This window comes from Lacerta agilis, chromosome 10 (genome assembly GCF_009819535.1).
Source record: "Lacerta agilis isolate rLacAgi1 chromosome 10, rLacAgi1.pri, whole genome shotgun sequence".
Classification (NCBI taxonomy): domain Eukaryota; kingdom Metazoa; phylum Chordata; class Lepidosauria; order Squamata; family Lacertidae; genus Lacerta; species Lacerta agilis.
The window spans coordinates 51,166,007-51,183,506 of record NC_046321.1 but is presented as its reverse complement, the minus strand read 5'-3'; the positions used below and the strand labels follow the sequence as shown (position 1 = coordinate 51,183,506).

The 17,500-nt window shown below is 39.7% G+C and overlaps 1 protein-coding gene and 1 long non-coding RNA gene across 8 annotated transcripts in view; one reads left to right on the top strand and one right to left on the bottom strand.

The window, feature by feature from the left end:
- The window catches only part of LOC117054499, an 11,254-nt gene extending 4,527 nt beyond the window's left edge, over nucleotides 1-6,727 (top strand). Inside the window, exons 2-3 of the long non-coding RNA XR_004427499.1 lie at nucleotides 2,872-3,038; nucleotides 6,076-6,727. This is a non-coding gene — a long non-coding RNA (uncharacterized LOC117054499). The remainder of the gene's footprint in view (nucleotides 1-2,871; nucleotides 3,039-6,075) is intronic.
- Nucleotides 1-17,500, bottom strand: part of FOXP2 (forkhead box P2) — a 334,810-nt gene that overhangs the window by 8,466 nt on the left and 308,844 nt on the right. For all 7 annotated transcript variants that reach the window (XM_033163382.1, XM_033163377.1, XM_033163379.1 and 4 more), the window contains 2 exons: nucleotides 16,725-16,794; nucleotides 15,784-15,947 (listed from right to left, as the gene is read on the bottom strand). In XM_033163382.1, the coding sequence (XP_033019273.1) occupies nucleotides 15,784-15,947; nucleotides 16,725-16,794 (234 nt within the window). The remainder of the gene's footprint in view (nucleotides 1-15,783; nucleotides 15,948-16,724; nucleotides 16,795-17,500) is intronic.

Here is a 17,500-nt window from a genome sequence, read left to right as displayed (position 1 = left end):
GTCCTTTTAAATCTTTGAAACATTGTCATTCTTCCAGTTTTTAATGTAATAAGTGGCCTTCAGCATTTGTTTTGTGTTTTCAAATGAAAAGTCAGGGTTTGCATGCTTATAATGAATAACTTCCTTATGGAAATGAATAGTGATGTTTTAAAAGTTGCACCCTAAATGCCTTGGCCATGCAAGAATTAAGATGTATATGTAATAGGTCTCTAACAGGCAGAATGACAACCGTATTAAAACAGACACTCTTGTGCCCATGCTTAAAATTAATGTCGTGCCATTTCCTAAGTTCTAGAGTTTGTTCTAGATGTTTAATTTCAACACTTAGAAACAAAACAAAGTTTGCATTTGGTTTTCCAGAATCCAATACATCACTGGCATATTCAAAACTGTGAACATCAATAATGTTCTAGAGCAGTGTTTTTCAACCTTTTTTGGGCAAAGGCACACTTGTTTCATGAAAAAAAATCACGAGGCACACCACCATTAGAAAATGTTAAAAAATTTAACTCTGTGCCTATATTGACTATATATAAAGTAATTTCCCACGGCACACCAGGCAACATCTCGCGGCACACTAGTGTGCCGCGGAACAGTGGTTGAAAAACACTGTTCTAGAGTTAGGTTTTGTGTCACTGGGCTCTTAGTTCTAAAGCATTTACTGAGAAGTTAAGTCTCAGTAGTTTCAATGGGCCATACTTCCAGAAATGCATGCTTAAGACTCACAGCCTGACAAGGCTTATTATAAAACAGGGCTGTATTTCAAATCTAAACGGCACCTTCCAAATTAGAACTGAAACCTCTCGAAGCAGAGAAAATAAGCACCTGTAACGCAGTCTGCCAAGTGCCTTTTGAGGATAAAATGGACAGTTTCTTCACATAACCCTGTATTTAGCCTTCCAACATATTGCAGCTTGGTGGAAACTTAATGTAACAGGTCTGTAGTTATTGAAACTGAGGATTTTCCTAGTATGATCCTGTTTGTCGTGAGGCCAGGGGCTGACCTGCTTGAGCCAATAACTAATTTCTCATTCAGTCCTGGGTTACCCTCAATATATATTGGGCTAAATAGTGTTCATACTAGTACTTCATTCAGTGTAGCTATCAGCATTTTACCGCACACTAAATGCACAACCAGATTTGGCTAACCAAAAAGGGCCTAAACTTTCAGGGCCTACTTTGTCTTCAAATACAAAATAAGTAAACAATATAAGATAGATTCTAAAAAGTGTAATCATAAACTAAAATTCACTACATGGTATCTCCAGCATTAAAAGCTCTGCCATGCCTCTCAGCAGAGGCATGGTGTGGGTGGCGTGGGGGGACTAAACTCCGTAGTCCTCCCCATTCTCTTTTGAGCAGAAGGCTCTGGTCTTGTATGAGGCAAAGCAGTTGTAGCAGAAGCAACAGTAGCTGTAGACACCTCAGGCAACCTGCCTCTTCCCTGGGAAGCAGAGCAAAAGCAAATGTGGCAAAATATTCAGAATGAGGGATGAGAGCTACCCCCACCCACTATAGTGGCTATTGTGCTGTCACTTGCCCTCCCTGTAAGGCTGTTGGCTCCGAAAGAAAACAGAGGGGAAGGGCAGTCACACACATTGTTCTGCTTTATATAGAAATATGAACTCTGAAGAAGCCTTTGATCCCAAGGAATGTCAGATGCTCCTAGCATGCCATTAATAACCATGCTACCGAAACCAGGTCTAACAGCATTTCACAGTGTATTGGTTTTTGACACCTGAGTGCATCTTATTTCACCAACGCTACAGTTCAGCTAGAGATCTTTATGCATTATTTGTCTCATGCTTTTCCAAACAACGTGAAAGAATTTCTGAAAGGCACCTTAGAAAAAACAACAACCACTACTGAGAGCAAGCAGTTATTAGGATATCAAAGGATGAGACATCAGGGCTTAAAAGTCCCCAGCAACTATGCACAGTATTCCAGGGCCAGACAATTTTTTGCCCCAAGTTCAAGATCTTAATGCCATGCAGAGGTAACCAGGGTGCCTAAGCCCAATTTGTATTGAATATTTAGCACAACTGAAAACCTTGTTTTCCTTGCGTAGGATAGGAGAAGTGACAAACAAGTCAAACTATCATCACAGGGCAAATCTAAATAGAGGTAGTCCCTTGGGCAGTTTTACATGTCAACTTTCTCTGAATTTCTGTTGCAGAAATATGTGTGGGGGGTTTAATGAGACTAGTCCTCTTCAGGCAAATGAGTGGGACGACGTAGTGGTCAGAGGGAAAAGAGGGACAAGACTAGGAAGACGACGTGTCGGAAGCCAAAAAAGTAACAGGGCTTAGTGAGAATGGAGAAACAAGTCCAGAATCAGAATAAGAAATGGAAGCAGGAGAGTGGGATGAGGGAGGCCAAGAAACAGAGATAAGTCAGGCTGATGAAGAGGCAGGGGTTTCTCCCCTTCCTGCTGCGACACACTCCCCTCCTTTCTGGTCTCCCAGGACCAGGAAGGGCATGAAGAGTAAAGGTGGGCATGCTAGCATAGTCTCAGATTGCTTGGGAAAGCTTGGGGAGAGGAGACCGAGGCAGCTGTGGGAAGGCAGGGACCTTCAGTCCTTGCAACTGCCTCATAGGGACAATACCTACCGAAGAAGAGTTGCTGTGCTCATTGGGCCTAGCTCTCCTGAGCAGATCCTCTTTTTTGTAATAAAGTGTTCACTTACTACATGTGACTTATTGTTGGCTCACTCCTGACACAATTTTGCCAGTGCTACCCTTCCTTTCCGGCCCTTCAGCTCATCTGTGGGACACATTTTATTTTTTATTTTTGCATAGAAGAGACTCAAATTTCAGTATTCTTTGTTCAAATTATGCATAATTTAGTGTAGTTTTGGCTGTTCTTATTAGGTCCTGCATGAAGAATCACAACTAAGGAAGAAGAGCAGGAGGGGTCAAAAGACAGCTGGCTAAAAGTTATGGAACAGAATGGGACATGTTCAGGGAACAGAAGACTTGCTTGCTAACTGTTTGAAAACCTGGACAAGGTCAAGTTTAGTTTCTCATCATCCAAGCAGGTAGTTCACATGCTCTCATGCTTTTTCTTCTCCTTCGCAATGAGTTCTAGAAACATGCTTCAAATATGAGCCTTTATTCTCACAAAGCCCAATGCTATACCAGATTCCATACACTGTGCAGAATTTGCTCTGCTGCATGTAGTAATTCACCTCTGCTTGTTCTGTGACTGCCAATGAGCCTTGAAAGCTTAGATCTTTGGCAAGTCTATGATGCTATGCTAAAAGCAAATTGGCAGTGCTGGTAAAGCCTGTTCTCCACAATCTCAGAACCAAAACAAAAAGGAAAAAATGTTCAAAGTGTACATTTCACTTTTAAACCTGTGCATGTGTGGGTTGCTAACATGAAAACAAGATCCTGTATTTCCCAGGCACACGGAGCTTTAATTAAATGCTGTTGAGCTGGTGTCACCAGCAAGAAAGAGGACTTGGTGCAGTATTTTTCATTAATTAAACTGCCCCCCCATAAAGAATGGTCAAGAGAATGCAGAGGAATAAAAATACATTTTCTATAGCAGATCAAAATCTAGCTAGCATTTCAGAAACAAGAAAACCCTTCCATACTTTATTTTCCTGCTAGTGAAGCAGCAAAAGCTTTATTATTTTCTTCAGGGAACATCTGTTAGGGGATTCCTACCATGAGGAAACAGGACTGGATTTTTGCTTTTTGTTCTAAAAGTATCCAATTCTAAAGTGCTCAACTGGGTGATACCTGGGTGATCACCTTCTTCCTTTGACGTCCACAGTATCATCACCTGTTTTTGACATCCATGTCTCTTGAGAGACAATGGACTGTAAAGTCAAAACTGTTGGAGAATCACAGTGCCTGCTGTGGCTGCAGAGACTCAAAACTGCAGCCTCCTGCATTGTCATCACCAATGTGACCTCTTTGGAGCGCAAGCCTGGGCAGTGTGCATGGAGCTCCTGGTCTGCACAGATGATAACAGCTTCACTGTACAACCTCACTGTACAAAGTTATAATACTGCACACTCATGCAAAAGCATTTCTCTAGAAAATCCTCCCCCTACATACTCTTCAGAACTTGAACAGATTTATTTTAGTGGATATTTTGGTTACAGCCTTTAATGTTGGTGGTGGCTTTCTAAAGTTGTTTTGCTTGTTAATTCAAATCTAGCTAGTTACTTAGGAGCTTTAAAATATTCTGTAACTTGACCAGTGCCTTTTGAATTGGTGAGGCTAAAAATCAAACTGTATAAATAAACCTTGCCCTCTTCAAATTTTTAAGGTGCTGAAGTTGAGATCCTGTAAACGTTCTAGCCCTGCTGAAGTATTTTAATCCCTTGTGCGATGAAATAAAGCAGCAGCAAGTATGCTAGCTCCATTGCCTACCTTATTTTCCATTAGTCCAAGGGATAACTCCTTGAGTGCAGAGCCTTTCCTACTCATGCAGACTCCCCATGCCTTTTAGAACCCTGAAGCAGCTAGACATGGCACCAGTGACTTTCTACAAATCTACTAAGTTCTGAAGCTGTTTCAAACTTCATGCAACAGCCCAAAATTCTACTTGTAAGCAGTATCTCACCCACTGATACTCCAGTTGTATTTCATGTGACACATGTGTGCAATGTGGAGACATGTCTCTCCACTCAAGCAGGAGTGGAACTGTTAGGGAACTGTGGCTAAGTGTTTGGCATATGCTCCAGACTTTTTCAGGCTTCAGATGTGCATTAGATCTTGGCTGCCACAGAAACAATGAAGCAGCCTATAAAGAAGAATGGTGTAGCATATGGCCTATAGTTGCATAAAGCAGAGCCCTTGAGAAAGACAAAAGGAGCTGTCTCCTTCTCCAACATCACAGAAGACAAACGGTCACTCAAAAGGCTAATTTCAACCCATAATGGAAGGGGGTTGGCACAAGAGGATCGTTGCGCATTTTGATAAATTATCCACCACGGATTGTCAAAATTGCTGAATTTAAACATATGTTGACCAGCAGGTTTGAAGGCTTCAGATCTCAGAGGCATAATATTTCATAAGAACAGCTGGATGTAACAATCCACACGGAAGTGCTGGAATCTTATACATTTTAATACTTGTCAACCAAATTCAAGATTTTGAAATCTAATGCTCTTTTTGAGGGGCCTTTTGGAAGAAGGTATTTCAGCCCATCCACAGAAGCTGACCCAAATAAGAGAGACTTCGATTATCTGAAAATGAGGACATTGCAGGTGGAAGGAAAAGATTTAGGGAGGATTTTAATGTGTTGGAACTGTGATGTTTTGTATTAGCATTTTATAGGCTATGTTTTTGCAGCTATGTTATGCATGCTTACTTGGAATTTAAGGCACAATGAGTTCAGTGGGGCTGACTCCCAAGTTAGCACACACCTTTGGCAGCCTTTGAGTACTCTTTTATGCCAATGGTTTTCAAAATGTTCTGGGCCTACAGGATAGGGCAGGATGAATTCAAATGAAATACTGTACATTGTTCCTATAGGTTTTCAAAATATTTCTCTGAACTCAAATCAGCTTAGAAGTAAAATGGATGACAAGAGGCATCCATTACAAAGGAGTCCCCAAGTAATAATGATTGGGTTAAGAAAAGCTGTGCTTGTATTTCTTTTCTGATCAATACCACAGACTGGAATATAAAAAAGAAGTTTTGCTTGATATTTAGCCACAGCTGCTATATACTTTGGAATTTAAGAAGAATTCGAACACAATAATATATACTATATTCACTGGTCCCACAGGTGTGTGAAGGGAGAAGGAAATGGGACAGGGTGTAGACACATTTCTGCTCTATAAAACCACAGTCTGAACCAGGCCTTTCATATTTTTAAGTTTCAGAAACACAGATTTTCAAGACAATATTTCCACATTTGAAACAACAGCAACTGAAACAAAGTACAATGCTGCAAAGTTATGCATTTCAAATGTGAAGCTTTGGAATTGTTTCAGCCCCCAGGTCTAACATTAAGGTTGGCAGAAAGGCTTTGTCTGTGTGGTGATGTACATCTGTTATGTAAACAAGAACTGCTTGAGTGAAATTTGCCTTCTCTGACTGTTTGTACTGAAGGAATTGTATGACCATAAAGAAAACAGTGAGAGACAAGCAATGAAAAAAGGGTGATACAGAAGAACAGAGGATGAAAAAGGCAACTAAAGAGTACCTGTCCCAGGAGATGCAATATACTACTTGACCTTTATTCTCTAGATTTGATTTGTTTGGAATGCAGCAGGTAATATTGAGACTTGGTACTCATGAATAGGGATACAATTGAAAGTTAGTAATTTCCACCTCAAAACCTCTTACACAGCTAGCACTCTAAAATATTGTCACTGAAGAGAAAGTATTTTCCAGTTTGGCTTATATAAATACCCTGCAGATTTCCAATATAGTTAATTTGGCAGTTGGACAAAGGTCATGAAATGTTCAATTTTCATATTAAAAGAGGTCATGTTTTGTAGAAACACTTGTTCTTTACTCTGGGGGGATGAATCAGAAAGGGGCATGTGGGCTGCTTTGAACATGGCAGAAAACAGAGGAAGAAGAAAGATAACCTGAAATTCTTTCAAGAGGAGCAGGAAGCTGCAAAAGAGTCAGATGCCTTGTAGATTGCCAGGGATTAAACAGAACAACCAAAGAGGGTTAATGGGATTTCAGGAAAACCAAAATATCCTTGAAATGATCACTTGTATAGGCATAAAGTGTGCTCTGGATGGTGGAAGTGAGATTTGAGAACTATACTAAATAAGGGATATACCCTTTAGAACACTCTATAAGTTGGGGTGCAGAAGGACACAAGGAAGCATTGTGAAAAGTATGAACGCAAAGGAAAGAAATCTGCAGTGCCAAACCATTGTAGATGTGTCTGTGTGCCCCCAAACCCTATGAAACTGTTGATAGTATCCCAATAACTGAACATTTTCTACAAAAGAAGACCACACATGGACTAGAAAAGATGTGAAGTCAATACATGTAGCTAAAATGTGAATTCAGAATGGCTAGACTCAAAACCAGCTTTGACTCACTGTGGAACACAAAACAAAGGCCGAATTATATCTAATAAAGCAGGAGTGCCTTAGAAAAGCTCAAGGCTCATCTCCAAAGGATGACATTTAGGCTCTGTTCAAATGCCACAATTTCTGGTCCAACAAACTCTGATCTGAACAACCAAGAATGGGCTGTGTGCCTGTGTGTTCCTTCCTCTAATCTCTTGCACCTTTTTACAATGTAGCTTGGTTTCTTAACAAGAATTTCTCATGATGTACAAACTAGGAATGAATGATCCCTGCAAAACAGAGTATCAGTTTGATTCTGGTTTCTATGGATTGTTAAAGCCACAGTTTTCTGGATCAGATGCCATGGGAAACTTGTTTGAGGAACCAGGAAGTACTGACTGAAGATGCAAAAGAGGGGAGGAGGCAGTGGGTGGGCATATGACTTATTACAGCTCCAACAAACTATGGTTTGGTGAACTAGAACTGTTATACATTACTTTCAGCAACATTATTAAGGCCTGAGTTTAAGAAAAAAGAAACTTCTGTGATTTAAATTAATTACCAATGATGAAACACCTCCCCACTCTCCACTTGTGTTACCTCTTTTGTCTTGTGAATTGTTCAGTATTGATTTGAATCCCAAACCAAAAACAAGCATCTCAAAAGTAGACTGACCTATTAAATATAACCTATTCAACTGCCCAACAAGCTACATTTAAACATACAATTTTCTGAAAAACCTGCCAACAACCACTTTTTACCGCCACACCCAATACACACAAATGAACAACTGAAATGGACTATCAGAAATTGTGTTTGAATGGCTGTTTTAGTTGTCCAGCTCCCATTGCCTTCATTTTGATTTCATTCTCTTATGCACCAAAAACTGTTCCAGTTCATCCATTTCTCTCCTCTTGTTGTGATTCCATGCATTTGCAATGGTCCTTTTGGCAGAACCATGGCTCATGCATTTCACACCAACCTCTTATGGCAAGTTTCCGATTCATTGTTGTTTTGGCACTAATCACCAGGAGCTGGCTCAAGCATATGTTCATTGCTTGGTTACGTTTGGTTGTTTTTTTACACTAATGAATATGTGAACTGATTCCATTGATAAAGCACTGTGTTTGAGATAATGGGAGGAAATTTGAAGGTTGTATTTCATGTAAGGTCTATGAAATGATAGCTCATGCACACATGTAGGTGACCACTTGATGCTGCCGCTATGAAGCTACGCTCATGCATGCATGAACCATTTCTTGATGATTGGCAGCTGACTGTGAATTGAACCCACTGCAGAGGTGATACTGAAATTCTATGGTGTTGTACCTATGATGCCTAGGCTCATTCACGATTTAAAACATGATTTAATGTTGCACTCATCAAGTGATGAGCTTTTGTGTGTGAACATTGACTTTATATGTTTATGAACAATATGATGTGTCGTTTCTGCCCTGTCAACTTTCCAGTGCTACTGCAATAATATTTTGGCTTTTGTTCTGCTGGTTAGAGGCTGTGAATTTCAAAATGGGCTCATAGCTTTCCGTTTGTAGGATTTTTTTGTCACATATAGTTACAAACTTAACTACAATAGTTAAAATTCAAGCAATTAGCATCTGAGCTTGTGTGTGTGTGGCTGTGGCCCAGGGGTCTGAGAATTATTAATCTGCCTCTACAAACATCCAATTGTGGAGAATTCAAAAGAGAACGGAATAAAGTTTTCAACAAAGCATCCATGCATTTTGCTTCTATATAGATCCCACAAAACCCCAAAGGATCCTGCAAACTTCTACAATCCATACTATGGGGATATGACACTTTTCAGCATAAGACAGCTGCAGGCACTCTATCTCTAGAGTGATCTTTTTGTTAGGAGGAAGTAGAAAGAATTGTAAAAGTGCAACAAATGGGGGTTAGAATATTATATAAAAAAGGAACATCAACTGTTCGATCAAAGGAATGTAACATTTAAACAACTAAAGAGGAAATGATAAAGGGCTGCAGTGGCTGCTGAGCGCAACAGCATATAAGGCTAGAAAGATCAGGGAGTTGATGAGCAGGGAAGCAAAATACAAGAGGCTAGATCTGAAATGTGAAGTGAAACAATATAAAGTGAATATAGAGGAGAACAGGAGAATGTGTGTTTTGGGGAGTTGGAGGAGGGGAGACGTTACCTGTGAACAGTATCTGTTACGGTACAGAAAACATTTTAATTCGACAGCAAATTTATTTGTTCTTCTACTACCCACATGCATGGAGCTGCATAGATCCTCCCACTTCCGGAAACACACACTCCTCAATACTTATTTCAACATGGTCCACAACATCACTATAAATATTAAAAATTTAAATACAACAAGAAGGTGTAGTGCTACCTTTTGCTCAATTGGCTTGTCAATTTGAAATGCCAGGTGGTGCTCCTAAAACCTGAAACGTTCATTCAGACAGATAGAGCCTACATGTGAATCTGATGATACAAAAGGTCAGATATAAAGCTTCAGCATCTTATGAAGTCCACAAATAGCAATCTTCTACCCTAAACTAAAGCCAACAAGAAAGTAAACAAAATCTATAACAATATCGGGAGAGAGGGACAAATTTGCCAAATTCAGTTTCTCATTTTTCAAAGTTAAGTTTAGTTTGCCTCATGTTCCCATCAATTTGCAATTTGTTTTTAACATTTTAGGACTCATTTCTCCGAGCACACACCTATTTTTGTATGCAATTTTACATTTTATGAACATTTCCCTCTAATTTACATGAGTGCACATGCTTTTTTGATAAAAGTACTGCCTTGCAAAATTCTGAGAATCACAAATTTCAAATGACAGCTGTATTTCAGTTTGCATATTGCTTCAAAAAAATGCAAAAAAAATCGAAAGGCAAAAAATTTCTTTCCCATCTCCAACTGTAGGTAATATTTTCAATTATGTTCCTGGCCTTTTTAAGACTGCAACATAACACAACATTTTCAAACTACCTTAATATATTACAACAAGGAGATTAAATGGTGCTTATGCGTGATGTATTTCACAAAATGCTACAGCAGTCATCACTGACTCAATTAAATGATTCTCAATCATTCTCCTAAAGATTGGTGCAGCTTTAAGCATTTGATTTATTTTAGAATATGCTGCGTGCAAATTTCAGCCAGTGAACAAGGACTTTGCATCATAGAAGCCTCCTACAACAGAAGAGCCTCCAAAGTAAATTGAGATGCATCATGAGGTGGGACAAAAAGCAGAAATACAAAAAATGCAAAGACAGGGGTACAGGAATGGTATGAAGTTAAAAACACAAGGGAATGAAAGGGATTGAAACTGGAATGATAGGTAACCTACTGTAAGTAGTGTGAAAGCATAACAGTAGGGGACTGGAATAATCAGATATGGGAACAATCTGACAATGGACTGGTTTCAAATTGAAGCACCTCAAACAGACCTTAGAGCAGAATAATCACACTTGCCTTTGGGAACAAAATTTAAAGAATAAAAAAAGTTTGAAAATATAAAAAGTTTGATGTTTATGCAGATCAAACTGCAAAGAAGGAGAGGGAGAAGAAAGACCCAGGCTGGGCATAAGTTGGAAAGGTAAAGAGGATAGGGGTTGGGAAAGACAGCAGAATACAAAAGGTGGAAAAGGATGACTGAAGCTATGCAGAGCTAAAACTCCCCTTTCTTGCATAGTGTAGAATTGGAGGACGAAAGACTGACTGAGCTCGCATATGCTCATCTTTCAGATGAGCTTCCATCCTTATTTGCTTTCTTCCTCTGTGCACTTTTGCTAAATTCAAATGTAACCTCTGCCGCAAATACTGTTATCACAAGAGACCATGGGTGCACACACAACTTCAACTAATTCCAATATTTTAAAATGAAGCTGAATGCAAGGATTGTAGTGTGTATGAGCCAAGTAATGCGCTGGGATGGCTATAAGAAAACACCTTCAGGAAACAGCTCCTAGTTCCTTTTCTGAGCTGGTGTTTTGAGAACAGTTCAGAAAATAGCAACTCCCCCCCCCCCGCATCCCCCTCAACTGTTCCTAGTGAGGGAGAAAACCTCACTAGTGCTCTGAGCTAACACCTGTAAGCCCTAAAATGTAGCACTCATTCACACATTCTTGTAGGTCAGTTGGTCCCTTGTACCTTGATCATTTAGCAAGACGACTCACAGCGACTGTGTGAACAGACTCAAATGATAAGCACTTTTAAAAGGTGATACCATGCTGCTTCTCTGCTCTGTCTGGCTGAATGAGTGGGCAGGGCACAGGCTTTTATAAGCCTCATTCCCACCTCTGGCTCACAGCCATGGGAGATTCTGGGGGAACATAGCCCAGTACCTCACCCACTGTGAGACATAGCAGTCTCCAACCCAGGCTTTGCTGCAAAGGCAAGGATCCCCTTCAGTCCTTGGCATCTGCTCTACCATGGCCCATTCATTCACAGATGCAAGTCTGTGCCTGATGATTAATCAGCGATTAATACATGTGTGAATTGCTCATGTCTCTAGTTCTTTAATGTTGATGTGAACAAACCTAAAGATCCTGAGCCAGTCAAAGTAGATGATATTGAGCTATGTTCCCATTAGCTTTCTTTTTTAACTCAAAGGGGGAAATGCTTTTGTCCTTTGTGCAAATTGATATCGCTTATGCAGCAGAATGCTTCCAAGAAAAGTTAATATTAGAAAACAATGTTGCTGTTTACGTTCATCACTGTCGCTGCTGCAACCACATGGGCGTAAGGTTTCCAGTAAGATCAGTTTTGGGCGTCACAACATGGCAGCAGTCAATAGTCAAGTTTACATGTAACACAATAACATGGTTTAGCATCATGTGCATAGGCTGGAACAAGCTCATGCAAGATTTGGGCTTGTGGGGACAGAGGAATGGTTTATTCAGAATAAAGATTGTAGATTATAATAAACTCTTATTAGTTTAACATGTCAGCTTCCTAACCTATGGTTTGATGCAGGACTGTTCTGAAACTGACCAGAGTGCCTTATAAACTATGATTCTTGGTTTACATGGGATAACAAGCTGGGATCAAGGAAATGAACCTAAAGGCTGCTCTTGGCTACACAGAAGGTGAAGGAGGGGGACCATGCAAGCCCAAATCTTGCTTGGGATCATTCCAGCTGTGCACACAGTGCTAAACCATTGTTTAGAGCTTATGTGAAAAATGGGCTACTGTCATCAATTCACAAATGGCAGAGCAACCTGCACTGTACTATTTCTACCTGTAATGTGTGAATGAGGCATTAGTTCATGAAATCAGAAGTCAAGGAAATGGAGGAGAAGGCAGCATGGATCTTGAGTTCATAAATTTGTCACTTCAGCTAAATTCTCTTTAAAAGCCCTTCTGAGCTTTGGACACGCAATGGTCCTTCACCATAAAGGAAGCACAGCAAAATTTGATTTCATGTTACATTCTGGGGCACACATCACTTTGATTGGCTTTGACAGCCACTTTGATCAATGCCTAGAAGAAACATGCGAGGAAAACTGTGCCTCTGTGCATGAACAGAGTACATTTTCTTCTATACTAGGTACCAACAAACACCTGGGCTTCAAAGAAAGGACTGCAGTTTTAAGCAAATAACAAAGCCATATTAAAATTATCCCAACTCACACAGGAGCTGCTTCTCATGTTAGCTTCCTGTGAGATTGACTCCTAGGCAGATTTCTGCAACAAACACCACAGTTTGGTAATAGACCAATCAGCATATGATCATATGACCTGAAAGTAAACCTGAATACAACTTGACCTTTGCCGAGAAAACCTGAGAGTTAAACCATATGTGAGGTGGGAGATCCATGATTCAAAGTCCTAATGTGTGCTTTTACTTTACAAAAAGCAGATTGCGAGGGCCCCAATTTGGATCAGTGCCATGGTGCACTTGGGATGAGGAGATTTAATCCTTTGCTTGTGCACCATGATCATGAGCCCATGTGCTCCCTGAAGCTTTCATGAATTACAGAGAGGGGAAACAGTCTTGTATTAAGTAAGCTTTGCCCTGCTTGGCTAAGAGCAATCTGGAATGAGTGATTTAAATTGGGAAACTGGTGCCAGGACAAAGTGTTAGATTCACCTCCATGCTTCAAATAGGGCGCTTGTTGTAAATATAGAATTACTGGGAGTTCTACCACTGTACTTCCACATCCAGTGTGGTTTCATCCTCAATAAGAGGACTCTCAGCCTACATGAGGACTCTAGAGCTAGTGATCAATTAAATTTTAAGAGCAAGGACTTTCTAAGCCTTGACTGCTTCTGCTTTTACTCAGAAGTTTTATTTTATCTTAATTCTCATTCATTACAAATTTATTTGAGGTTGGTTATGACTGCCTAATTGGTGTGTTTCTAAATAACTTACCCACTCAAACCAGGAAGACTGGGATCTTGATGTAGGTCCTACAACATTTGGCAAATGTTCCATGACTAACTTCATGAATTATGGCTGCCTATCTGGCACCTTGATCTCAGTGTGTGACAGCATATCTGCTCTGTAGTACTAACATATTATCATTGAAATATTGATGCTATAACAAGTTCAGTTATGCTGCACTGGGGTACTGCTACCACAGCCTATCCTAAGCAGTCGCATGCTAGTGAAATAAGCCTTGGGACATGCTATCTTCTCCCCCATTTTTGATACTTAGATTTTGTAGCTCCTTCCACACAGTTGTTCATCTCTCACACTGAAATCATTTGTATAATCTGCACTCAGCTTCAATCATTAACGTATCTATGCACTTTGTAGCATGCAAATACCACTTGGCACGGCGTACAGAGTTGTGCGTGCTGGTTGAATGTACACTGTACATGCAGTATATCCTATGTACAATCGGCATATACTGCTCAGTGCACATACAGGAAGAGAAAGAGACAGAGGCAGAGAAAGAAAGAGATCTGCTACCCTGTTACCAAACAACTCTAAATAGCAAATGTCATTCATTTCTATGAAATAGCTGTTTTTAATACACATGATCTAATTCTTGTTTGCTCTTTAAAGTTTTATTGTCTTGGCATTTTAGACAGAAAGAGAGCATTAGCATACTCAGGAGAAATGCTACAAGTAAAAGGCCTGAAGCTACCCAATGCATGGTTGATAGCATACAGCACGGGATATAAAAACTTTTGTCTGATGGCTCACTTTACTTGTTTTAGAGTACTGCTGCTCTCCAGAGCTTATATTCATGTTCTTTTTACTTCAAGTTTTATTACTTCTTTTGTATTATTTAATACATCTAAAGACACTTCCAAAAGACAAATTTTTCCATTTTGAAAAAAAGTAATGGTTTGGAACTCGCTAAAAGCACATTAATGGTCTTGCTCAGTAGTGTGTGCCTATAGTCTCCCCCCCCCCCCACCTCGCAAGGTGATACAATAAATGGCAAATAAAGCAATTAGGCTGATGATCTTCAAGATATAAATATATCTGTCAGAGAATATATATTTACAGGCCTTGCAAGAGAAATAAACCAGGAAGCAAAACCACTTGGAAATCTCTAAGTGTACAAAGGCAAATCAAAATGAACATCTCTGATAACGTACTGGGGGGGGGACCTATAGTGTTTGACTTGAAATTACTATTCCAGCATTACATGTATAATAAATATGGAATATATGAAAGAGAAAATTAAATAATAAGGACACACTGAGTGCAACATTTTAAATACAAGGATATTATCATTAACTAAGGACATAATTGTACATTAAAAAGAATCATTCTACATCTATTTCTACTTAGATGTCACTTCTCTAATTATTATATAAATAACCTGGGAAATGATACCTCCAAGGTACATGTTTTACTATTTACTAAACAAAAAAATGCCCCGTTTGACACCCCTGATTAAGGCCAGGCATTTCTTAGGCCTCATACACATTTCTGAAATCCACAATACATCAATTTTTAATACTGCCACTCTCTGAGCTGCATTAAAAAGATGGTGGGGGAAAGATTTTAGAGTAATTAATGATATAGTTAGCTGCTAAATATTAATAGGAATCGTAGTCTTGCATAAAATATAACATATAAACCTTGCCAATACAGACACACCAGTAATTAAAGTTGAATATGTAATTACACTGATTTATAAGACAGGCAAAAAGTTACACTTTACTAGCTTCTATGTAAACTCTGGGTAACAGTTAAACTTTGCAGTTTATGGTAATATAAATGGGCAGTATCTCTGTGACAGTCCATAAACACGATAAGGACTTGTGGGTCTAGTTAAATTACTACTAATTCTAACTACTCCTGCTATGCAATCTTAACAGATGAAAATTCAGTAAAGAATCCAGATATTTGATCGGAAGTAGAATTCATGGCACTGAATATTGAAATAATGACCACCACAGGCACAATAAAAGCACCTAGGTTATGAGCAGTGTCGTGCCAGTATTTATTGCAATCACATTAACAACTTGTTTCTCAAGGCTGAAACATGGTTGTATACACCCAAGTCCTATCTAAACCAAAGAGATGTTCCAAGTACACCTAGCTGCGTGCGGGGCTGCAGCCCAAGGCCACAATGCACCGAGAACGGGATTCACATTCTATTCTACGTGAGAGAAACCTTTTACAAACACACAAGCATTTCCCATTGCCCACTCATGTTCATCATGCAGTGAATTGGATTTGTTTGGGGGGAGGGAAAGTGTTCACAACATATGAGCTGTTTCTCAGTCTACGTGAATAGTTTCTGAATATTCTTGCATGCATTTGAAAGGATGTTAGGGGAACACAAGTTTTTCTCAATAAAGGATGCTGACCGCACTTACATGTGAGGCTGAGGAGAGCAGCCTGGGCTGCTGTTTCCATTGCTGTCAATGTGATCCAGCGAACCATTGAGGTCTTCATGGACTGCCTGTAGTAAGCCACTGGATGCGTTATTTATCAATCCGGGGTTACCAAGCAAAGGTAAACTACTCTCTGCCAGCGCAGCCTAGCAAAATAAAGATGCAGAGTTTTTAGCTATTTGATCATTGGAAGTAGCTTCAACATGTATTGATGTAGATCTGTGTAAACAGGCCCAATTGATGACTAGAAACATCTCTGGGCCATTTGTTCCACATCTGACTTTGTACACTTGCCCACACATTCGTGCATCGCTGCATGGCGCTACCAAATGTGCTCTGACACCGACATGCACAATGTTTTCTGCTTTCAAACTATTTCTAACTCCAAAATGCATTTAAACTCTCAACCCTCACGCAGCATACAGTTCTTTTGTCCCGCAGACACCAGCTGGATGATAGAAAAAAATGACCAGAACTTAACTGAAAATAAAGGAGTCCTGACATTTGCCTTTTCTGCATAAAAATTATATCTTATAATTAAACTTTAAAGTTTTTGCCATGAGCACCATGTTCCCCAACACTATGATGTGAAATCATTCATGACAGCTGGGATAAATATTAATGCATATCCACATGCATTTGCAAAAGCTTCTATCAATCTAGCATTTGCAGCAAAACTGAGTGTTCCAGATTTTGCCACAGGGTGTCCTTCTTGCTTCTTCACATCAAAAGTAATGAGAATTGGAACTAGTACTTCTTGCAGTGCTAGGTAATACAACTTTCTTGGGTGATTAACACACCTATTAGCAATCCATAACTTGTCACATAAACATAAATGTAAACAAGAAGAGCTCTGCAACAGAGAACAGCATCACTGGAGCGAAGTGGGCATTTCAAAGAAAGGAAGGCGTGGACAGGTTTACCTGTAAGCTTGCGTTAAGTGCTGCTCCATAGCCTAAGCTGGTGGGTATGTTTTTCACTAACGTCGGGCTTCTGAAAATAAAAGTTTTTTCATAGTTTAATTCATTTGCTTATTTTAAAGAAGGCAAGCCTGCAGGGTGACAGAAGGTGTTGATAAATGAATGTTCCCATCAGAAAAGAAAACCCTAATTCTAAATGAAAAATGAAACAGAGTTGGTGTGGGGTTTCAGTTTGCTAAACACAGGGATTTGTGCACATCAAAACACCAAGTTACCTGTTACACTTTGGGTGCACACGGTGATCCCAATTATGAGAAAAGCCCAGTGAAAGCATGGATGTTCTGATCTGCATTGGGATTTTATTGCATTGAACAAACTGAGTATTAAAGCAATCTACATGGCAGATGATAATGGTAAGTAGTTAAGAAGTTTCAGACCACAACAAATTATATATACATTGTGCCTTTTTATACACAAGGAGCAAAAAGCAAGGGAGTAGCCTCACATGTGCGTGTGCGCACACAGGCCTGGATTTATGCAATCGGATTATTTCAAAGAGCAGTTATCCCCCAACCTCCTTTATGCCATGTTGCAATTCAACCTGCTGTTTAAATGGGGGTTTTCAACAGCAGCTTGTGACGTGGCAGGGGAGTGGCATGCAATTCTGAAGTGAAGAGAGGGCACCACTGCATGCAGAGAGTGGCCAGCGCATGTTTCTAAACTGCAGTCCCAGACAAAAATAAAAATTTCTACCATGCTGAAAAAACTAAGAAGAAGCT